Raw genomic sequence first — 23,879 nt, 5'->3', positions numbered from 1 at the left:
AAAATTTATAGAGGTAAACATTTTAATTAGAGAAAGACAAAAATAAAGGAACTTAACGGTCATCTTAAGGAATTGGTAAAACAACAAAGTCTAGAAAGAAGATGGCCATAAAATAGATAAATCGTTTTAAGCCTGATTAAGAAAATGAAGCAAAAATACTCAAAGTTAGGAATGAAAAAGGAAGCCTAATCATCAATGTGGAAGATGTTAAAGAATTATTGGAGAATAATGAAGCTCTAAGAAAAAAAGCTGAACACTTAGATGACATAGATCATTTAAACAGAATGACTAAAATTGACCCAAAGTGGAGAGGGAACTTGAATCAGTCAGTTCCCAAAGGGAAATTTGGAAAAATTATCAAGGACATACCGTTAATAAAGGCATCAGGTCCAGAAATTTTCCCCGGTGAGTTCTTTCTAACCTTTTGAGAAGAGGAAATTCCAACATTATTAAACCTTTCCAAATGATAGAAAAAGATTTAAAAAGCTCCACAGTTTCACTTTATGGAGGATGCATAACCTTAATAACAAAACTTAACAACCTCACTTATTCATACAAACGCAAAACTTCTAAAGAAAGGACATATTTTATCTGGACGGTGGGGCTCCTCCCCTGACCCTGCTGAGCCCAGATGCCAGCCCTTCAAGATGTTGGGGACCACCTATAATAATAATGGTCTCATATTTTGTAGAGAAGAACCTTTTTCCATGTTCTTCTCTGTGAACTAAAAAAGACAGGTATTTCCTTTAAGCCAGGCATACCAAGTAAGCATTAAGGATAGAACACTGGAGTTGTTCTTTCCTTCATCTTCTGCTGTTACCTTTATCTGTGTGATGAAAGCAAAGCCTGCTCCTTTTACTTTAATTTGCTTGATTAATCAAACGAATTCAGAATGCCACTCTGGAAACGATCCTGAAACATTTGTCAGTTTTATGAGAGGGTTTCCATTAAGAAATTAATTGAAATTCTTTATTTTATTTATGTAAAATGAAATTTCCAATTAAATTATTTCACACAGCATTTTTTCCCCTTAATTTCATTAGTTTTTTTTTATTTCTTGGCTGACCCAGGCCAGGAACTTAGGGAGAATGATGAGGCCTCTTTTATGCTGCAGTCCTGCAAATGCTGTGTTTCATTCCCCCTCCCCTGCTCAGCACTCACCCACGACTGACACACGGAGAACACACACACACACACACACACACACACACACAACTTGCTCACTCACAGAATATTCTTTTGCTCTGTATGGGGCTTACCTTATCAGGAAAATGGGCTGTGCGTGTCCAGGAAAAAACAAGCAGGTTATCTATTCTAGTTGCCCTGGGATTTTTTTTTTTCTTTTTTTTTTTTTTGAAACAAGGTTTACCTCTGTCACCCAGGCTGGAGTGCAGTGATGTGATCATGGTTCACTGTAACCCTGACCTCCTGGGCTCAAGCAATCCTCCCACCTCCTCCTCCCAAGTAGCTGGGACTACAGGCACGTGCCACCATGCCTGACTAATTTTTTTAAAATTTTTTGTAGAGACGGAGTCTCGCTGTGATGCCCAGGCTGGTCTCGAGCTCCTGTCCTGAAGTGATCTTTCTGCCTTAGCCTCCCAAACTGCTAGAATTACAGGTGTGAGCCACAGTGCCCAGCTGGAGATTTTCTTTTATATTTAGAAGTACTAATACAGGAGTGACCTGCTGGGTAAAGACTTTTAGATACTTACAATTCCAAGGCATTACCATTGTCTCCATCTGAAATGTGACTTGAACCATTCTTTCCTTGATACCTTTAACTGATTCTTGCAAGGTGTTGGGACTTCCTTTTTTGAAAGCGATTTGAGCTTTTTCCTGTTCCTTCTCCCCCAGAGGAAAGAAAATACAAATGCCACCTGTGCCCCTATGCTGCTAAGTGCCGTGCAAATCTGAACCAGCACTTGACCGTTCATTCCGTGAAGCTGGTGAGTACAGACACCGAGGACATTGTCAGCGCTGTCACCTCTGAAGGCAGTGACGGGAAGAAACATCCTTATTATTACAGGTGAGTTGCAGATGGAACATGCTAGTCTGCCTTTCTCAGACTCTTGGCTTCAACACTTCCTACCTGTCTGCTGCAGGCATCCATCACAAGGCCCCTTTTCTCAGTCATAGCTTGGCCTTCATTTGAGTAATTTCTTTGCTTAGATTGAGCCCTGCAGTTGCACAGACTCGTCTCTTGGCTTGGGTGCCCCTGGTAGTATTAATTGAAAGAGAAATGGTCTTAGAGGTGGCTCTCTGGGGTGGAGCTCCAGACAGTGACGGGCTCTGGGGATGATGAATTTTTAGGTCTGTTCAGCTCAGAAGCTCCAGCCTTTGTAACTGAGTGCGTTGCTGTTCCCTAAGAATTGTTTAAAAAAAAAAAAATAGCTGAGGAAATATAAATCTGAGAACCCCAGAGAACTAGCCCAGAAGGCGTTATGTATTTCCCCATGGTTGTATCACACTTTAGTGTGTGGATTTTATGTTTCATTTCTGTATTCAGTCATGAATCAATATTGGTTTGATTGCCATAAAACCCCCAAGTTTCTGGCTTTCTGTCAAATCTTGTCCTAGAGAGATGCCATACTGATTGGTGGAAACTTGCTTTTGCAGGAAATGTCTCTAGTGATGGGTGGCTTCTATCAGAAGTTGTCCCGGATAGAGTAGCCTCTTGCTTGGAGTGCCATACAACAAACTGTATGTGCTTTCATTGCTACTAGGGAAGGTTTCCAGAGCCAGTGAGAGGCTCCTGGGCTTATGAGGTGCTCTCCGAGTTTATCAGTGGACCAGCACCACTAAATACCCTGGCAATGCTACCCCGTGTCTCTTTGCCCAAAGGAAATCAATTAGGTGATGTGCAGCATCTGGAATCCATAGTTTTAAATTAACTTTATGATTATTTAGCATCATTATAACACATATGTGATTGTTACATGATGCTGGCCCTTAAGTCTCTTTGGCACAGTGACTACTTTAGAGGCATCCCAGAAAGCAGAAGAATTTTCTAATTCAAAACCTTTTGGTGGAGAGACAAATGCATTTCAAATTCCAGTTTTCTTGAGTGTACTGTGTATAAATGGACAGCCCACATTTAGAAGTATGTGTCACCCTTTTCTCTCCCCGTCTTTTACCCTTTCATGTAGTTGTCACGTGTGTGGATTTGAGACCGAGCTCAATGTCCAGTTTGTCAGCCACATGTCACTCCACGTGGACAAGGAGCAGTGGATGTTTTCGATCTGCTGCACTGCCTGCGACTTTGTCACCATGGAGGAAGCAGAGATAAAGACTCACATTGGCACCAAGCACACAGGTGACCATTCCTGTCTGTCCTTCTCCATCTCCTGCACCCCAGAGCACCTGCCACCTGGCCAAAGCATCCCCACCACCCTGAGACATTGCCCTTTCCTTCCATGGAAGGAAGGACTTTCCCAAGGCATGAGAGCCACATTTCCCTGTAGTCATAATACTGTTTCCTGGCATGCCTTGTGCCTCACTGCTCTGAAAGACTCCCAAGTTCAGATGTGGTTGAGAGGTGCCGAGCTCTTTGCTTGTTGCTCATCCTGATCCTCTTTCTCATCACCATATGTGACAGTCTTTCAATACCCCAGTCTTACGCCTTTGCACACTGGCTCTCATTTAAGCCCCATAGCAACCCTCTAAGTGAATACTATTGTTATCACACTGTACAGTACAGGTGAAGAAACAGGCTTAACAGAGGTGGGGTATTCCATCCAAGGTCAGCAACTAGGGGTTGCTGTAGTCACTAGTTTCAGTCACTAGTTCAGTAGTCACTAGTTTCAGTGACTACTGAAACTCAGCCCAGAAGAGTTTTCATTCCAGAGCTTGCTCTCTGTATCATTGCTGTTCTGACAGCCCGGAGAAACACTTGGCAGAGCTTTGAACCTGTTTTCCCGTGCCAGGGCACTGCACACCTACTTCTGTAGGCTCTGTTCCTCTCCAGTGAAACTGCAGCCCTGATGCTCTCCTTAATGACGCATGGCATGTGTGTTCGCGGCCAAAGAAAACCAGATTCTCCTGAAACAAACCCATCACTGTCTAGGCCATGGCCAAGGCTTCACCAGTGCTCCGCTGTTATTTAAGCTTCTTGCCATTCTGGTTAACTTCTTCCATTTATTGATGTTAACATTCTGACTTCACCGTGCAATTATACTCTCACAAGTGATGGTTACAAATCATACCAGCAAGGAGTCATTAAGCGAGAATGAGGAGGAGCTCCGTCTGCATTTGCGGGGCTTACAGATTAAGAGGTGATGTTGCTGATTGCCAGCCCTGGGTGTTGGGTCAGCCCCTCACATCATCAGCACTTGAAGGATTCGGGAAGGGGAATTTCCCTGACAGTTGTGCTGACGATGTACACGGCAGAGGAGGATCTCTCTGTGTTTCTCTGGCCACTTTGGCTCAGTGGTGCCAACAGTAATAAAAGCTTGTTTTTGTCAGTAAATTGAGCAGCTATGACTTGGAGGTCTGCAGAGAGCCGTTATGCCGAGTGAGAAGGTGCCATTTTTACAGTCAGTTGTCTGACTGTAACCACATTAGGCTGTGGGCAGCAGGTGAGCTGGGAAACCCATGTTGAAGACAAATTAAATTCAGCATTTCTGGAGTGGCTAATGGAGGAAAAGGCCAAACTCTTTTCCATTACCACTGGCTTTTCAGATAGTCTTTTTTTTCTCCTTTCTGTTAACCTTCGTTCTAACCCTCTTTACTCCAAAGTATACCTGAACCCAGTTGAAAACCTTCCTCCCTCCCATCCTGCTCCAAAGCCCCCTCCACGCCCATACCACCATAGAAACCATAGAAAACATATGGATAGGAAGAAGCTGGACTTGTCATCGTTTAATTGTCATGAGTGGAAACTTCACAACTAACCAGTGCAAACACATACCTCGTAATTACCACAGGGAATGAAGCAAAGATCTTGTTCTCTCTGATGTAGCAGGGTTCAGGGCTCATTGTCTAGCAGGAAAGAATATTCTTGTTGGTTAGTACAGTCACCCAAGAGTGAAATGCATTAAAGAAGTTTCTTTTTTAATTCAGTAGGAGCCTTTAATGCTGCTGCTCTAAGAATAAGGTTAAAACCTATTTTATAAGCCAGGGCCCTGCAAGCTTTTTTCAAAGGGGCAAATAGTAAATATTTTAGGCTTTCAGGTCATACAGTTTCTGTCACTACTACTCAACTCAGCTGTTGAAACTTGAAAGTAGTCATAGACAATATGCAAATGAGTGGGCATGGCCATGTTCCAATAAAACTTTATTTATAAAAACAGGAGGCTCATTTGAGCCCAAGGACTGTAGTTTGCTGACCCCCGTTATAAGCTAATGGTCTCACAGCAAGGGTTTCCTATATTTAGTATAGTTTTGAGATGTTTCAGTTTGACCCAAAATAGATCAATCTAAATCTGTAAATTAGTAAGTTGGATTATTGCAAAGTTATGATATAAAGCAATATATATGCTATATGACATATAAAGCAATATATATGCTATATGACATATATAGCAGTATATATTCCCAAGAACAGGGAGCTTATCTAAGTCACTGCTGTATCTCAGCACCTGGAGCAGGCCCTACACGGTACAAGTGGGGAATCAATGTTCCTTCAGTGAATGAATATATTTGTGTGCAAGCTCATCTGTGCACATTTGTGCATGTTAAGTAAGAAAACTACTCAGACGTGGCCCTTGCTTGAACCTTAGATTCCTAGTGACTTATTTCTATAATCTATGTGGAAGTTACTTGGCATGGAGGAAAGCACACACTGAATTCTCGATCCAGGTTCTAGACCCTATGGTACCATAAGTAGTATTGTGAATGTAGGACCTCAGTTAACTTCTCTGGGCCTCCATCTGTTCCCTATATTTTCAGATGCGCAGGAGATGCCCTTAGGCCTAAGATTCTCTAATTCTGTGAGCCTCGTTCTCTAATTTGATTTTCCTGTCTTCGGAAAAGGCACCTATTATTTCAGTACCTTAGGAAATCTGCCACGCTATCTTGTTACCTAAGTGAAGTTGTGATCTACAGGATAAGCTCTAATCAACAGCACGCATTTTGTTTAGTCTCCTACAGAACCCATGCTTTCTCACATTTTCTTATGGGTTGCTGTTACTCCAGGCATGCCTGTGAGTGGGATGTTAAAGGGATACCTGAGGAACTGTCCTCTCATTAGCCATTTCCGCATAGTGACCCCTCCTCACCTTCTTTCTCCCACTGTCTGGCGTCTTGTCCCTGCAGAGAATATCAACAAGGGGAAAATATCCCCTCTGGTGCTTGTGACTTCTTCAATGCAAATTTTGCTGCAATTTCTAAATGTTGCAATAAATGGCATTGAGGAATCTGAATGGCTATTTGGAAAATACAGCTATCAATACCTCACCTCACATTGACACCAAAATAAATTCCAGATAACTTACAGAATCCCTATTAACAGATCAGCCCTAGAAAAGCCTGAAGAAAATAGAATATTTATCAAGCTTACAGAGCGAGAAGGATTTGTAAAAGCTTAAGTGATAAAATAAAGCACAAATGAAAACAATCGAGAGATTTGACACATAAAAATTTCTTCGGTTTGCAAAATAACAGAAAAAGAGAAGCAAAACCAAAACCTGGGTCTGAAAAAAATGTGTTTACAAAAATGACAAAAGGTTAATATATTTACTACATAGAATATTCCTATAAACTGTTAAGAAAGTCTTTAGGCCTCTAATTGAAGAATTAGCAAAGGATATGAGGACATGAGCAGTCAATTCACAATGAAGGAAATAAAAGCTAACCACTTACTATAAGGAAACACGTACAGCCTCACTGGCAGTCCAGGTAAAACTCAAGGCTTATATTCCACCTGTTAAGTTAGGAGAACATTTGATATTAATACTCACTGTTGCTGGGATGATGCTGGTACTCAGATTGCTGTTGCCCTGCAGAGTGGTAAAACTCCTTGGAAACTAATTAAGCTGTATATACCAAGAGGCTTAAAATGTAATGCCCTGTGACTCAGTAATCCCATCTCTGGGAAATTTATTCATGGGAAAATATTCAATCAGTGAAATATTAATTTTAACTTTAAATTTAATTTTAAGGAACTATTTAAGTAGAATAATCCCCTCCATGGATATAATACAATCATTTAAAACAATGCAAATATTTTCATGAATTTTTTGAGAGCCAACCCTGTATAAATATCTAAAATAGCATGGGAAAATACAAAGTATTAGTTATATTATTATTATATTTTATTATGTATGTTTTATAATAGAATAATATTTTCTATAATGCTTACCATGATCCAGACATTGTTCTTAGTGATTTACATATAAAAACCTATTTAATTATCACAACCACCATATGAGGCAAGTGCTGATATTATCCCCATTTTATGGATGAGATAATTGAGGCACAAAGTTAAGTATCTTGTTCAAAATAATACAGCTACTAAGTGGTAGAGGTGAGATTCAAACTCACATATTCTGATCTATTTTTTATTATTATTGTTTATTTATTTAGAGACAAGGTCTCACTCTCTTGCTGAGGCTGGAGTGAAGTGGCGCAATCTTGGCTCACTGCAACCTCCACCTCTCAAGTTCAAGCAATTTTCATGTCTCAGCCCCGAGTAGCTGGGATCACAGGCATGGGCTACCACGCCAGGCTTATTTTTTGGTATTTTTAGTAGAGATGGGGTTTTGCCATTTGGCCAGGCTGGTCTCAAACTCCTGACCTCAGGCAATTCACCCGCCTCAGCCTCCCAAAGTGCTGGGATTACGGGCGTGAGTCACGGCACCCAGCCTGGATCTAGAGTCTTTATTCTTAACCTTAATGGAAACAATTTAAAAGTAGAAGTGCTTACTTTGTTAAGAGTGAAAAGTACTCGAAAATGTAACAGTGTCTGTATTGAGAAAGCAAGATGATTGGTAATTTTTTTTATGATTTCAATTTCCTAATTTGTGCTGTTTAAAATTGTGCAATATTTAGGGGTTTTGTTTTGTTTTGTTTTTTAAGTTCTCTTCAGCTGGTTGTCCTAATGTGTGAAGTTGCATCACCTGTGCGCAGGTGTCCTTCACCAAGATCTTTGTGATGCTGAAGAAGGTAAATGACCACTTGGGTCACAGCCTTGGACTTGGCTGGCAAGGGCACCCTGGCTCTTTCCACAGACATAGCAAAACAAGATGAGGACAGAAACAGGGGAGGCTGTTTGGACTAGGGATTACACATTGAGCAAGCTGGGCTGCATCACAGAGTGGCTGGCACAGCACATTGTATCTTTATACATTTATTAATTTAGGTATTTCTGCCTGGTGCCTTAAGCCTAAGGGTACTTGAATCTATGTTTAGAGATGGTAGTTGAAATTAATATGTTTTAATTCTAAAAACGAATTTAAAAGAATCACTTGCAACAGGTGAATATTAGAAGATAGAGTTGCAATATCAGGGATTCAGGGTCTCCGCTAAAAATGTTCTACCTAGAAAATGTAACTAAGCTGGTTAAATATATACTGATAAGCAACTGGCAATAATGGTACTTACTAGTTGTCACATAGCTTTCTTGCACCAAGAGAGAAGTCTGTAATCTAAAGTCATGTGCCATTGCTCCTCATGGTCAGTGACTGAGGTCACATACTTGCAGTTCTAATAGGAGCAAGATTTTTAAAATTGTGAGCTGAAGTAAGAGTTGTCTGCCCTGGACCCTAAGTGCAGTTCTGACAGGAACAGGATTTGAAAACATTGTAAGTGGGTACATATTTCTTCCTTTCTCTTTTTAAAAACTTTTAAAAATATGGTCACTCTAGAAAATTTTGAAAATGGAATAAAAGTAAACAAACACGACACCAGTAATTTTACACTCTAGTGTAACCCACCATTACAGCTCTGTTTATTTCCAAACTTTGTATACATATATATATAGAGATATATATAGATTTTTTTTTTTTTTTTGAGACAGAGTCTTGCTTTGTCACCCAGGCTGGAGTACAATGGTGCCATGTCTGCTCACCACAACTTCCGCCTCCACAGGTTCAAACGATTCTCCTGCCTCAGCCTCCCAAGTAGCTGGGATTACAGGCGTATGCCACCACACCTGGCTAATTTAATCTCCTAATAAAGGAAGTTAGGTTCTAACATTTACAGTCACTAGATTGCTTAATTAAGTGATTTGAAGGGAACTGAAGAACAGTCTCCCTATATTTTCTCCCCTAACCTAAAACTATGAGGTCACGTTGAATCTGTAAATCATTTTGTGGATAATTGACATCTTAACATTCTTAAGTCTCTTGAACCAGGAACAAAGTCTAGCACTCCAGTTACTTGGGGTTTATAATGTACATCTTTAGGCCAGGTACGGTGGCTCATGCTTGTAATCCCAGTACGTTGGGAGGCCAAAGTGGGCAGATCACTTGAGGTCAGGAGTTCACGACCAGCCTGGCCAACATGGTGAAACCCTGTCTCTTCTGAAAATACAAAAATTAGCCAGGCATGATGCACACGCCTGTAATCCCAGCTACTTGGGAGGCTGAGGCAGGAAAATTGCTTGAACCCGGGAGGTGGAGGTTGCAGTGAGCTGGGATCACGTTACTGTACTCCAGCTTGGGCAACAGAGTGAGACCCTGTCTCCAGAAAAAAAGTACATCTTTAATTTATCACAGTAAAACTTCAAGTGATTGATTAAACCACTCCATATGTTGTATAAGAACCTCACGCAAGTAGACTTCCATTTCTCTCCTCCTAGCCTTTATGCTATTGTCATATGTTTACTTATATGTTTTATAAACCCTACAAAAACTGTTATTTTTGTTTAAACAATGTTAGTTTTATCTTTTAAAGATATTTCGGTAATTTAAAAATTATGAATTTATCCATGTATTTATTATTTCCAGCCTCTTCATTCTTTTGTGTAGATCGGTTTTATATCTGGTTTCATTTTCTTCTGCCTGGGCTTTGAACATTTCTTGTAATTCAGATCTGCTGATGATGAATTCCTTCATTTGTTTTAATGTGAGCTTTTGTTTGTTGCCTTCATTTTTGAAATATATTTTCACTAGGTATAAGATTTTAGGTTGACAGTGTATCTTTCAGCACTTTAAAGATGTTGCTTTACAGTCTTCTTACTTGCATAGTTTCCAGTGAGAAATCCACTGTCATCCTTGTTTTTGTTCCTGTGCACATAATATATCTTTCTTCCTCTGGCTACTTTTAGGATTTTGTTCTTTAGCACTGATTTTGAGCAATTTATGATGTTCTTTTGTATAGGTTTCTTCGTGTTTCTTATGCTTGAAGTTCATTGAGCTTCTTGGATCTATGGGTTTATGATTTTCCTCAAATTTGGAAAATTTTTGGCCATTTCAAATTTCCACCCTCCCCACCCCACCAGGGATTCCAATTAAACTTATTTTAAGCTTCCCAAAGGCATCCCACAGTTCACTGATGCTCTTTTCATTTGGGGGAATTCCTTTCTGTTTCATTTCAGATAGTTTCTATAGCTATTATCTTCAGGTTTACTCATCTTCCTCTGCCATGTCTAATGGGATTACTGCTGGTAACAGACATTGCAGTTTTCATTGGTAGAAATTTTATTTAGATCTTTTTAATATCGTCCATGTCTCTACTTCTTGAACATATGAAATACAGTCACCACTGTTTTAATGTCCTTGTCTGCAAAGTCTAACAACTGTGTCTGTTCTGGGTCACCTTTGATTGGTTGATTATTCTCAATTCGAATGGTGTTTATCTTTTTGCACATCTGATCACCTTTGGATGCAGACATTGTGGTTTTTACCATGTTGGGTGCTTAATATTTTATATTTCTATACATACTCTTGACCTTTGTTTTAGGATGCAGATAGCTACCTGGAAACCTCGTTCCTTTGGGGTCTGGCTTTCATGATTCTTTGGCGGGTCTAGATCACTAGGCAGTGATTTATCTAGGTGACCCACTACTAAGAGACCTTTCTTAGTTTTCTACCTAATGCCCTGTAAATTATGTGTTTTTCCAATCTGACTGGTGGAAACAGGCATTATTTCTAGCCCTCTCTGAGTGCTGGGCACTGTTCTCTAAGCTTTTCAGGTGACTTTTCCCCCTCCAACTATGGGTAGTTTCTTCACCCCCATGCTCTGATCCATACTTTGTTGAATACTCAAGGGGGACCCTCTCTGCGTCCCTGGGGTTGTTCTTCTGTGCTGCCCCTTCCTCTCTGATACTCCGTCCTGCAAAGTCTGGTCAGACCTTCAGCTCTGTATCCTCCCCTCCACTCAGGGAGTCTGTCAGGTTCTACCTGGTTCCTCCTCTCTGCAATGAAGCCTGGAGAGTCTCAAGGCAGGAAACTGATCAGTCATATGGCTCACTTCTTTTGTTTCCTGTCTCTTAGGGGCCACTTTTTTTCATTGCCTAACATCCAGTGATACGAAAACTAGCATTTGGTATATTTTGTCTGATTTTTTTCAGTTGTTAGTAGTAATGGTAAACCCAGTCCCTGACACTCTCTCTTGAGTAGAAGCAGAAGTCTTCTGACACTAGATTTTAATGGCCTGCTGACTTGTTTGTGTCTGGCTTTGAGGGAGAGGGTCCCGAGTACTGACGAAGAGCATGGACCCTGGAGTCAAACCAACTCAAACCTCTTCACCACTTCCCAGCCATATGATCTAGGCCAGATTAACCTTTCTGTGACTCCATTCCCTCTTCGTAAAATGGGACTGATAACAGTTGTGCCACATAGGATTTTTGAAAAAACAAAATGAGATAATTTAAAGTATAATACAGTTCCTGGAACGTGGTAACATGTTTAGTACGTCTTAGCTATTACTGTCATTTTATTTTAATTCATGTAAGACCTTAATAAACACTTGTCAAATTAATGAATGCCTGCTCTTGGCCCCCAGTACCACAAAGGAGGTAGGTGCCTTAGGACCTGGGATCCCCCAGCAGTGGGGGAGCTGGGGACATGAGCCTGTGCCCCCAGAATGATGATGCATCCATGAGACTCAACTCGTCACCCTCAGTTGCTATAATTCTGAGGATTTTCATCTCAGTAACAGACTGGGTTATTTGCTTATTTTTCAGGGGAAGACAGGAAGACCCCCAGCGAATCAAATAGCCCCTCTTCATCCTCCCTCTCAGCTCTGAGTGATTCAGCCAACAGCAAAGATGATTCAGATGGCTCCCAGAAAAACAAGGGCGGGAACAACCTGCTGGTCATCTCTGTCATGCCTGGGAGCCAGCCCTCACTGAACAGTGAGGAAAAGCCAGAGAAAGGTAAGGAGGAAGTGGGTGTGAGCCTGCTCAACCCTCCGCACCCAGGATGACCCATTCTTGAGAATAAGCCCTGGACAGGAGCGATGTCAAAAACTGATAACAGGCCTAGGATGCAGTATGCTGGGCCTCACCTAAAGTTTGCATTTCTTTTGGCGTAATTTGAATCCGAGTATGGGGTGGAAGGATGGGGAGGGCGACATTGATTCCGATGTTTGTACATTTAACTCCTTTTAGCACAGAGATATGGGGAACAGTGCCTAGAAGGGTATAGCTGTCAGGCATCGGAGGAGGCGGGAGGAAGTGGCGGGGAGCTTGGCTCCACTCCTGCCCTCCTCTCCCCGCTGCCCCGTGCACCTCTATACCCAGCTTCGGTCCTTGCAGGGTTCGAATGTGTTTTTTGCAACTTTGTCTGCAAGACGAAGAACATGTTTGAGCGTCATCTGCAGATACACCTCATCACCCGGATGTTTGAGTGTGATGTGTGCCACAAGTTCATGAAGACCCCCGAACAGCTGCTGGAGCATAAGAAATGCCACACTGTCCCCACCGGTGGGCTCAAGTAAGGAAAGCAAGTACAGAACCTTTTACTGCGTTGTTATTAAATACCCTTTCCCCTTCCCTTCCCCGTCCTTTCCCATGAAGGTTTTGGGAGTCATGGAGAAGGGGAGCTTGGTATGAGGGGAGTTAGTCAGGAACCCCTGCTGCCTTTAGCTGGACTGAATTAGACCTGTCCCCCTGGGGTGTCAACAGATGTCAGTAGGAGAATCCATTTTGCGAATATCCTGGGATTCAGGGCAAGAAAAAAGACACGTTGGAACAACCCAGCATGCAAGAGTAGACTACACTGCTTGAGTTTTGTTCAGACTTGATTTTAATGGACTCAGGGCTTAGTGTCTCCAAGCATAAATCATACTGTGACCGAGATTCACCTTCTCTGTTTTTCTGATGGCTTGCTACATATCCTTTAAGTAAGCATTACAACCACCCCACCCTCCAAAATTGGACAGTTTGAACAGGCAGGAGGCAACATTTTTCATGCAACGATCATGTGCTTTATGGTCCTCCTGCAAACATACTGATGTCTTCTTCCCAAGATCTAGACAACAAGCATCATCTGTAACCAGTATTTTCAAGAGGCCCTTTGGTCTCAAGTGAGACCAATCAACTAATATCAAACATACTGTGTGTCTGGCTTGATAATAGGTGCTAACAGGCACACAGAAATAAAACACCATTTCCACCCTCAAGAAATGTATGTCCTAGCACTACCTCATCTGCGCAGTGAAATCAGAGTCCCTGTTCACAAGGCACTTAGGGTCTGGTAAAGAGAAAGCAGCACAGGTAGGAGGACACAGAAAGACACAGTTTTCAAGGCATAATTACTAATTCTCAGCTAAATGATCATGTTGAATGAAAAATTACATTTTACTTAACACAAGGGGGAAAAAAAACCTTTTGTTTTAAAACATGTTCATCATTGAACCGCGCAACCTGCCAGAGAGGTGGCATGACTCCCCCAGATGGGTGAGGAAGGGAGAGATGGAAAAGACCCCGGGAGTGGAGTGTTGGGGGCAGTGCAGGCTGGGTCCCCCCAGGCCCCTGCCTCCTCAAAAACTCCCCACATAGAAGAGTCAGGGAACAACAGGACCGTTGAACTCCATTTCGTTTCACTCTTGGGGGTGCTTCCGAGGGAGGGGGAGGGGAGGGCAGAAGGGATTGGGGAGGGGGTGATTATAATTCAAGGAAACCAGTAGATGGGAAATGCCTAGCGAGAGCTTATTTGGGGATTTGATTTGGTTTGTTCCCAGTGTCCCTTTATAAATATTTGTGTGCTCTCATTTTAAAAAGAGAAACACCAGAACCATGTTTTTCTGTGGTTGGACCAGTGCTCACTGCCCTTCCCAGTAGCCCAGTCACACCCATGAACATTGCAGCCCCTGCCAGTTGTGGCTTTGCCAGTTCGCCTTTCCTCAGGGACCTCCAAAGTCCCGAGCCTCTGAAGCCATTGGGGAGAATGCACAGTGAACTCTGATGCTTTTGCTGGTACAGACACTTCCCATGCGGTGCTAACCGTCCCCTGTGTAATAGTTTATGTTCTAGGATGACCAAGTAGAAGAATACTTTGAAAAAATTGATAATGCCTTCTGGCTATACAGTGAGTCTTTGTTTTGTTTTGTTTTGTTTCCTTTGCCATATCAGAGAATTAATTTGCCTGAGAGAGTGTCTTTAAGAAAATAACGGGAGCACGGAAAACCCTTAGCACTTTGCCTGAGCAGTGAAAGAAAGATTGAGCTGTGGGTCACAGAAATGTCCTTAAAATGAAACAGACTGCTGATGTCTAAATTGCTTTTCTGTGATGGAACTGCTTGTACTCTATATCCTGTTCATAATGCAGATCAAATAAGATTATACTATTATTTTTCTTTTGCCGTAGCTCAGGACAGTGGTGAGTTTCAGACTCCTCTAGGTAAGGCCCAGCTTGGCGTAGGGGTTGTGTGTGCACCTGACCTGGGAATGGGCTTTATATTTCTCTCGTGTGCACTCTTCTGTGAGCTGAGGTTCAAAGGCTAACGGCGAGCTTGGCGCTGAGGAGGCCGTGCACGGTGCACTTGGTTGTGTTGGGCTCTGCTGAACACCTCTCCAGACCCTCCGAGGACAGTCCACTCCTGGGCCCTGCCCTGCAGGAGCCAAGCAAGAGCTGAGGCAGCCACTTTTGCATCTGCATTCTTTGTGGAAAGAGAGCAAACACGCTACAGTTCTCATATAAGCCACTGACTCCAGCCTGGCAGCTTCTAAAAGAGAGGCTCAGCAGAGTTTGTTAACATGGCCTCACCACTCCTCGTGGCCCCTCTGGACAGCCAGGAGGGTTGGTGGTAGCGTAGCCTCACTGCAAAGGATGGAGAAACCGAGCCACAGAGAGGCCCAGGCTAGGGTGTCCAGCTCCAGCCTGACAAGGTGATGGAGCTGGGACCAGCATCTGCCCTTCCAGAATCTACCTAAATTGCCTGTAGAGACCACTCAAATAATGAACCAGTATGTCCTGAGTGCTTACCATGTGCTGAGTACTCTACCAAGCACTACAGAGAATGCAGAGGAAATGTAAGATACGGTACTGCCCTCTGAGAATTTCCAATCCAGTTGGATTATTATCCTATCTCCAGCATAATCACGTATTAATGTTTTCGAGCTCCAGATAGCAGTTGTCTCCCTCCCTCCTCCCTTCCTCATTAGCAGATGGGCCGTTGGGTGGGCTTCCTTCTCCTCCCATGCCCCTGCCATAGTCCTCAGCTTCCTTTCCTGACAAAGAGCCAGTCCTGTAGGGAGATATGTTTTACGAGTACATAGATATGTACACATGCACGCACTCACACAGAGAGACACACACAGGCCTTCTCATCCTAACAACCCCTTAATAAGCACGATTCTGACCCCTGTGACTTTCTGTTTGCTGGAGGTAGCGCTCCCCCTATAAGCTGTTCTTTAAAACCTCTTAGCCTTTCTGCGTGTGCTTGGTGTGGTGCATGAAAAGTCGATTCTTTGTGTTGCTCCCATCTAGAGGGGAGGTCAGGAGGTTTAGACCTCTGCGCTGTCTGGTTGGGAGTGGGGAGGGCTCCGAGGGGCCGGGCGGGGGCTGGAGGGGAGCACCAGCAAATTGATTCCTGGCACTTTCTCTGCTCCCCTTGGTGAGGGCTGGCCTTGCCTGTATCGGCCAGGAGACCCAGAATAGGCTGAGCGGACCTCGCCAGAGCTGTTTGTCAGCGGGGACTGCTCTGTCAGCAGGGAGGGCCAAAAAGGGCCGTTCCACCCCTGAGAGGCGGCAGGGCTGGGCTGGGCTGGGCAGGCCAGGCCTCAGACACTCGGGGGGTGGTGTGAGGGAAGGCTGGTGAGGCGGGGAGAAGCGCGGCTGCCTCCGAACCTTCCCGGCTGAACCTCGCTTGCGTTGCTTTCCCCGGCAGGTGCCCATTCTGCATTTATTCCACCAACCGCCCCGCTGCCATGGAGTGCCACCTCAAGACCCACTACAAGATGGAGTACAAGTGCCGGATCTGCCAGACGGTGAAGGCCAACCAGCTGGAGCTGGAGACGCACACCCGGGAGCACCGCCTGGGCAACCACTACAAGTGCGACCAGTGCGGCTACCTGTCCAAGACCGCCAACAAGCTCATCGAGCACGTGCGCGTCCACACCGGGGAGCGGCCCTTCCACTGTGACCAGTGCAGCTACAGCTGCAAGCGCAAGGACAATCTCAACCTGCACAAGAAGCTGAAGCACGCCCCACGCCAGACCTTCAGCTGCGAAGAGTGCCTGTTCAAGACCACACACCCTTTCGTCTTCAGCCGCCACGTCAAGAAGCACCAGAGTGGGGACTGCCCCGAGGAGGACAAGAAGGGCCTGTGTCCAGCCCCCAAGGAACCGGCCGGCCCGGGGGCCCCGCTCCTGGTGGTCGGGAGCTCCCGGAATCTCCTATCTCCCCTGTCAGTTATGTCCGCCTCCCAGGCTCTGCAGACCGTGGCCCTGTCGGCAGCCCACGGCAGCAGCTCAGAGCCCAACCTGGCACTCAAGGCTTTGGCCTTCAACGGCTCCCCTTTGCGCTTTGACAAGTACCGGAACTCAGATTTTGCCCATCTCATTCCCTTGACAATGTTATACCCCAAGAACCACTTGGATCTCACATTCCACCCTCCCCGACCTCAGACTGCGCCTCCCAGCATCCCCTCACCCAAACACTCCTTCCTCGCCTATCTCGGACTGCGAGAAAGAGCAGAGACTGTCTGAGGGCAGCCATGTTCTGTACCAAAAACAAAGAGACAAAAGACAAAAAAAAAAAAAAACCCACAAAACTTAAACACAACCCCAGCAGGTGTATGTTGCTGCAAAACCTACAGACCCCCATGGGTCTGGAACATGTGTACTGTATATCTTTAGTAAGGAATAGAGAATTGGCTCTGTGTGTATACCTATTGCATTGACCTGAAAGCTGCTTTATCCAATCTTCAGAGAGGTGACCTACTGCATACTTCTACCTTCAGAGGCATGCCTCCCCAGCCACCCACTCCCACTCTCAGCCCTTCTCCGTACTTTTCTCTGAAAGGAATCTTGTCTTGTTAAACCCTAAAGAGAGTGTCCTTAATAGCAATCAGCACTTGTAAGCTTATATACTGGTGCATTTGGTTTTCTGTTGGGTGAATGCGGTGTGTGGATTCTGAAAGAGAAAGCCGTGTGTTGTGTGCCATGACATTTCTATTGCACATTCTTTGTACTGGCTTCTTTAACAGCGATGAACATTCTTTTCCCTCCTGGGTTGTTCATCCACGACAGTCTCTCCCTGTGCTCCTTCATCACCTTTCCCTCTCTCTTTGACGGCTACAGAGTGGTAGGGCCTGGTGCTTAGTCGATGAAGGAATGGTAGACATCTACAGTGCTGCTGGAGATTTCCGCCAGAGTGCGGGAGACCTTGCGCTCAGATCTTCTCTGGTGATGAAGAGGCAAGGAATCAAGTGACTGATCTGGAAGAAATATCTCGCAGCACTGCAGCTAACATCACAGAACTTAAGTGTGTTTTGTGTGTGTGCCCACACGTAGACAAATGTGTACGGTGCACACACACAGTGCATCATTTTTTAAGGGCAGATTATATATATATATGATGTATTAATTCAGTGGTTACCATTTGTTTGCAGGAAAAAGAAATGTATGGGTGAAAAAATTTATGGTTGATAAATCCAGCCAAGGAGATTAAAAGGGGTTTGGATAAATTCTGGGTATAAATGCTCAGACTAAAAAAAAGAAATGGCAGTTTTGCACAGTGCTATGGTCTTGCACTAGTTTTTGTTTCTCATCTGAAAAAAAAAGTAAAATAAAAGGAAGAAAATGTACCTTTTTTATGGAATGAGTAGACTGTATGTTTGAAGATTTAGCCACAACCTCTTTGACATATAATGACGCAACAAAAAGGTGCTGTTTAGTCCTATGGTTCAGTTTATGCCCCTGACAAGTTTCCATTGTGTTTTGCTGACCTTCTGGCTAATCGCGGTATCCTCCATGTTATTAGTAATTCTGTATTCCATTTTGTTAACGCCTGGTAGATGTAACCTGCTAGGAGGCTAACTTTATACTTATTTAAAAGCTCTTATTTTGTGGTCATTAAAATGGCAATTTATGTGCAGCACTTTATTGCAGCAGGAAGCAGGTGTGGGTTGGTTGTAAAGCCCTTTGCTAATCTTAAAAAGTAATGGGTGATTTAAAAAGAAAAAAGGAAAAAATCTTTGGCTGAATATGTTCATTGCTTGTATTTTTAAAACAACAGAATTTCCAGTATGAAACAGGCTGAAAGAGCAGGAAGAAATGTTCTTTGTATAATAATGGGAAGTTTGGAATATAAAAGTTTATATATTATTTATCTATTGGAGATCTGGTGTACAGGAGGAACACTTTCTTACTGTGTTGCTGTTTTCCATCATGTGTTATCCTAAGAGTTGGGGTTTTTTAAAATCTGTTTCACCAGGGGAAAATAAAAGCATCCCTAACGTTCTTCCTCTAGTCAGTTTGCTTTGCTGAAAGCTCCCTGGTTATTAGTACAGTTCTACAGGAAGCCAGAAGACTGTACTCTCTGTCCACACCATGGTCTCCTCAGTCCCCTTCATGCCAGCCCCTCTTCCCCACACCCAGCAGGTGTGCCACACCTCCCTTTGCCAGTCATCCCGCCATGGATGGGGAGCCTACTTGGTGCCCTGGCAAACCTGTTTACACTAAGGAGATGCCCACAGGGAGCGGGAAGCTCCCAAACCCTCAGTCATTCTCCAGCAGAGACCTTTGCTCTTGGCCAGGTTTGAAACGATGTTCAACCTCGCCGCGTCAATGTCTCAGTAAAAGACACTATAGATAGTTATGGACAATACACTCCAAGAATACTGGGCTTATGGGTGGGATGGTTTTTTTGTTTTGTTTTGTTTTGTTTTCAAGTCATGTCTTTATCCCCATATAATGGAGAATGTGCCACTTGGCTAATAGTGTGTTTTCAAAATTACAAGTTCAGTGATGACAGGAAAGAGGGCTAAAGTAATCCCACAGAGGCTGGTAGAAAAGGTGAATCACACTTAAGCACCAGCGGGTTAAAAACCTGAAAGGGTGGCCCCGACAATTCGGACTATAGGTTTTACAGCATGCCACTTGTGCAATAGGAGGTCTAGGGTTGCAACTCAAGAACGAGAGGAGGTGAAAGAAGGAGACGTTTACTGCTCAAATGCCATGCATTTCACTGCTTGCCACTGAACTTGTATTTGAATGACTTAGTAATGCTTAATATAATTGGGCAACTTTTTTAGCACTTTGGAAAGAGTCATCAATCTTTCTGGTAAATTATAAAAGTTTTCTGAGTGAGAAAAGGTGTGTTTGGAGTTTGTTTGACTTTTTATATTATTATTGTTATTAATAAAGAAAAAAATCTACAGCATTTTTCAGACTCCACCCTAGAAAATATGTACCCCTGAATTTGGTTTGCAGTTTGATACTCAGGGAAGGATGTATTCCGCAGATATCCTTTCCGTGTAAAACACTAACATCTTTGAGAAATTCACCTACCAACTAACTTCAATTGTTGTCACTATGCATTCTTCAATGAAAACTAGCTTATTTTTCCATATAGTAATGCAGTTAGGGTTCTCAGCACTTTCTTTCTTCTATCCTTTTCTTAACTCTTCATATTATGTTCAGATGATCATACTGTCAAGGTTTGTGTACATTACTGAAAATTTGTATTGTATAAAGCTTTTTGCATTACAAGGCTGTACAGGGTCATTTTGACAGTAACTGGTATATTCCTTTGCATCTTATGTTGCATTGCCAATTTCTAGTGTATCCAGTTTGAAAGTATAATATACTCTAATTAAAAAAAAAAAAAGGTTGGCTATACTCTTGTTTCTTTTTCTTTTTTGGTTTGCCATCCTTGACTGCTTGTTAGTCTCAGCGTTTTGTTTGTCTTGCTTTGTTCTGTTTTTTACTTCTCGGTGTATTTTAATCAGATTTCAGAAGTGTCCACTCCTGGTTATAACTGTCACAAAATTCAAGTGTTGAACAGCGATGTTTATAATGCAAACTGTTATTATGTACATCATTAACGGCCATTAAGTTTGAGAGCATATCCATCATTCAGGACAGTGGCAGGCCAGCTCCTTCCTGAAATTACTTAGTGACATTTAAAAGTGTTTGCCAGCCCTATCCTCTCCTGCTTAACATCATTTCATTGACCCCATAGCCAAAGGGGGGAAAACAGATGAATAATTCCATTTATCTTAATGAAGTCGGGCAACTATGAGATTTTAATGAGTGGAAAAATGGTATGTTTTGCAAACTAAATAATAATCTATCCAAATGCAAGTAATAATAGTTCACCATTCAAGGGAAGGTACCAGAGAAAGAAACGGAGACCAAAGACAGAGAGAGAAAGAAATGAAAAACACACTAAGTTCAAACAATTTTTTAAAATCCATTTTGTTCTATCTATTTGAGACCTTTCCATGAATCTATGATGGTTGACAAAAATATATAAAGCAGCAGAAGAGACTGTTTTGCCTGGTTTGTAATTTGCATGCTTATAAATATAATGTCCTTTGCTTATTTCAAGCAATTGTGAACCACTTCACTCTAACATTTAAAAAGATCAAATTTACTTTTTTAAAAATGAGATAATGTAGGAGAAGCCAGTCACTAATTAGACACTATTTTCTCATCCAATAGCTATTTTTTAGGTGATTGAGTCAAATACGTTAATTTGATTCAAATACTAATTTTGTTTTGAGGTGGCTGGTGTTTATCGAAAATGTTAAAATAAGCCAGACTTCTTTGATTTTTGCTAGTGCTACAGGCAGGTGTGGCTTCTCATTTTGTGTACACATTTTTTTTTCCTTAAACTCCACAGCTACCTTACATTTTCCCTGACGTTGAGAATAGCCAGCAATACAAAGAAAATAATCATCAGTTTAGTAATCATCTCCCCAGAAATGGGCCTTCAGTGACTTTGAGAAACGGTCTGGAAACAGAACTGTTCATGACAGAACAGACCACATCCTCTCCCATCTTGACTTCTCTGGAAAACACGGTGTGTGGACCCCGGCATCTCCAAGCCAGTCATGAAGCCTTTGAATTTTAATCCAAGCACAATTAGATATTTCTCCTACTGTCATGCTACATAAATATAGTTTAAGCTAAGACTCAAAGCCATGTTTTCTATAATGTGTCCACTGCTGATGGATTGTTTGGGGGCCACCAATGAACTATGCCTGACATTTAACAGAGCTGCCGCACTGGTCACAGGAGAGCAAGGAGAAATAGCAAACCGTCGTGAGCACATATGTCCCCTTATCCACAGTCAGAAACATCACAGTAGAACCCCTGCCTGCCAAAGGTCATGTGGGGCTTGTGAACAATTTGAAGGGGAAGACACATCTCATTAGTCACCTCCATGCTTTCAGTCTGTGGGGACGAAGGAGAGCCAAGAGGTGCTTAGTGAGAGATGGAAGCGGGTAGCAGCTGAGTGATTTCATCGGTGCTTCCAGAAGACCGAGAATATAGAACTGGAACCCTTCCCAGCAGCAGCTTAGAACCTGTGAGCAAAATCACAAGATAAAAGGAGTCCCTTGGAGATTTAAGATTCATTCTAAGGAGCCATCTATCACAGATATTCAAGATACTCCAGCCAATATTCTTGCTTACATCATTCCCTCAGAATAGAAGAGTCCCACACAAAATGGGGTTTATTTTGGGAATAACTACAATTAACTAAGCAGGCAAATGCCTGTAAAACAGGCCCCAGGGTAAGTGAAGTGCGGTGACTCCCAGAAATTGGGGCACCCCGTTTTTCCCTGTGCAACATCTGAAGGGTTATTTATTAATCAAGGCCTCTTCTTCTTTATGAAGTAGTAGAGCTTCTGTTCATAATTCTTTCTTTGTAGTTGAATCTGTAAAACAGGAAAATTCAGATCCTGCTCACACTGATAGGAGGTGCAAAAGGGAAAAGAAAAACCAATTGCCATATCCCCCTGGAATTCCTATCTCGTATAGCTAAGTATTAATTCATTAGTTCTTGGTTTTCAGTAGAATTATAAACCAGGAGCACAGAATCTGCTTCAATTCAGACTTCAAAATCATTTCCCCCTGCATAATTCCTTATAGATGGTTTTTTACCCTGTATAGTGAGAAAATTTGGATTACTTGGAGTTGGGCTACCTGAGTTACAAACCTGGCTCAGACACAAACTAGGGGTGTTATTATGACATACCATTAAGCATCTTATGAAAAGAGCCGCTGAACTAAATGATCTCTAAGGCCCCTTCCCACTCTAATATAACATATAATCAACTATGATTCTACAGTTTGTTGTAAACAAGAAAAAGTCAGCCTTTTGAAAGAGAGATGGTTGCAAGGCAGAATCCTTGTAAGGCAATTACAGCAAAAATGGCACCTCAATATTTTCAAGTCACAGCAGGCTCAGTGAAGGGAAAAGAATGACTAAAAAGATTTTTCTGCTCACTTCACAGGTTGGGAGATCTAAAGTTTTTCTATTCTTTTTTCTTTTTTTTTTTTTGAAACAGAGTCTCAATTCTGTGGCCCAGGCTGGAGTACAGTGGCATGATCTCGGCTCACTGCAACCTCCACCTCCCAGGTTCAAACAATTCTCCTGCCTCAGCCTCCCGAGTAGCTGGGATTACAGATGCATGCCACCATATTCATATAATTTTTATATTTTTTAGTAGAGACATAGTTTCATCATGTTGGCCAGGCCAGTCTTGAACTCCTGACCTCAAGTGATACTCCTGCCTTGGCCTCCCAAAGTGCTGGGATTACAGGCACGAGCCACCATGCCCGGCTTAAAGTTTTCCTTGTCTGGTTAAAGCTAACTCTCCGTGCTTGGATTGCCTGCAGTCATCTTGAGGGTGGCTTAAACGTATTTTACTGAACTGTTTGATCTGGTTTGATGAGTTAGGGGTTTGTCAGATGGATAGAGAGGCTTTGCCCTGCCCACTTTCATCTCTCCAACTCTGCTCCCTCCATTTCCCATCCCAATTGCTTCCAGCCTCCTCAAAGTCACCAGTGCCACTGTGACCACTGAGCTCTGACAACCACTTTTCATATGTTTTCTGTAGAAGAGTAAATGGTTTCTTATAGCAGGTATAATGAAACATTTTATTTAGTTTTAGCATAATGAAAGAATACACTAAATATTGAGGTGGCAAAGAAGCCCTGGGCAGGCAGCAAGAGCCACTTGGTGAAGCCGAGAGGAGGTCCTGTCAATGACGTCTGACCCGAGCTGGTTGCTACAACAAAAGGTAGAATAAGGTGAGTCTGTGAGGTGGGGAACAAGCGGTATCCAATACGATGATCATATTTGGTGTGAATGTTGCCATGTCTTTAGCCCCTAGGTCAATGTTGGTTACCCACCCACCCTGGTGGGTTAGCTCAATGCACTTCCCCTCCACTCCTGGCCCCTACTCCTGAGAAGGACTGATGGTCTTGGGCAGAGCCAAGGACAGTGTTGTGTCATGATGCTAAGAAACGGAGGAGTTGGCACATTAAGAGGCAGGCAAAGCCTTCTCATTCATGTAGCAGGGTCTCTTTAGAGTCCTCC

At 42.9% G+C, this 23,879-nt stretch overlaps 1 protein-coding gene across 7 annotated transcripts in view; it reads left to right on the top strand.

The window, feature by feature from the left end:
* The window catches only part of ZNF827 (zinc finger protein 827), a 175,630-nt gene extending 155,463 nt beyond the window's left edge, over nucleotides 1–20,167 (top strand). For 3 of the 7 annotated variants that reach the window (XM_030816201.1, XM_003257774.4, XM_030816202.1), the window contains 5 exons: nucleotides 1,855–2,026; nucleotides 3,147–3,313; nucleotides 12,065–12,256; nucleotides 12,638–12,815; nucleotides 16,213–20,167. In XM_030816201.1, coding sequence (XP_030672061.1) covers nucleotides 1,855–2,026; nucleotides 3,147–3,313; nucleotides 12,065–12,256; nucleotides 12,638–12,815; nucleotides 16,213–17,032 — 1,529 coding nt within the window. In that variant the 3' untranslated portion in view covers nucleotides 17,033–20,167. Of the gene's footprint in view, nucleotides 1–1,854; nucleotides 2,027–3,146; nucleotides 3,314–12,064; nucleotides 12,257–12,637; nucleotides 12,829–14,344; nucleotides 14,412–14,690; nucleotides 14,724–16,212 lie in introns of all 7 variants that reach the window. The other 4 variants (XM_030816204.1, XM_030816203.1, XM_030816206.1 and 1 more) reach the window with 4 other exon arrangements.
* The last annotated feature ends 3,712 nt before the right edge of the window (nucleotides 20,168–23,879 follow it).

The sequence above is a fragment of the Nomascus leucogenys genome, chromosome 7b (genome assembly GCF_006542625.1).
Source record: "Nomascus leucogenys isolate Asia chromosome 7b, Asia_NLE_v1, whole genome shotgun sequence".
Lineage (NCBI taxonomy): Eukaryota > Metazoa > Chordata > Mammalia > Primates > Hylobatidae > Nomascus > Nomascus leucogenys.
This window is presented reverse-complemented; position numbering and strand designations above follow the sequence as displayed.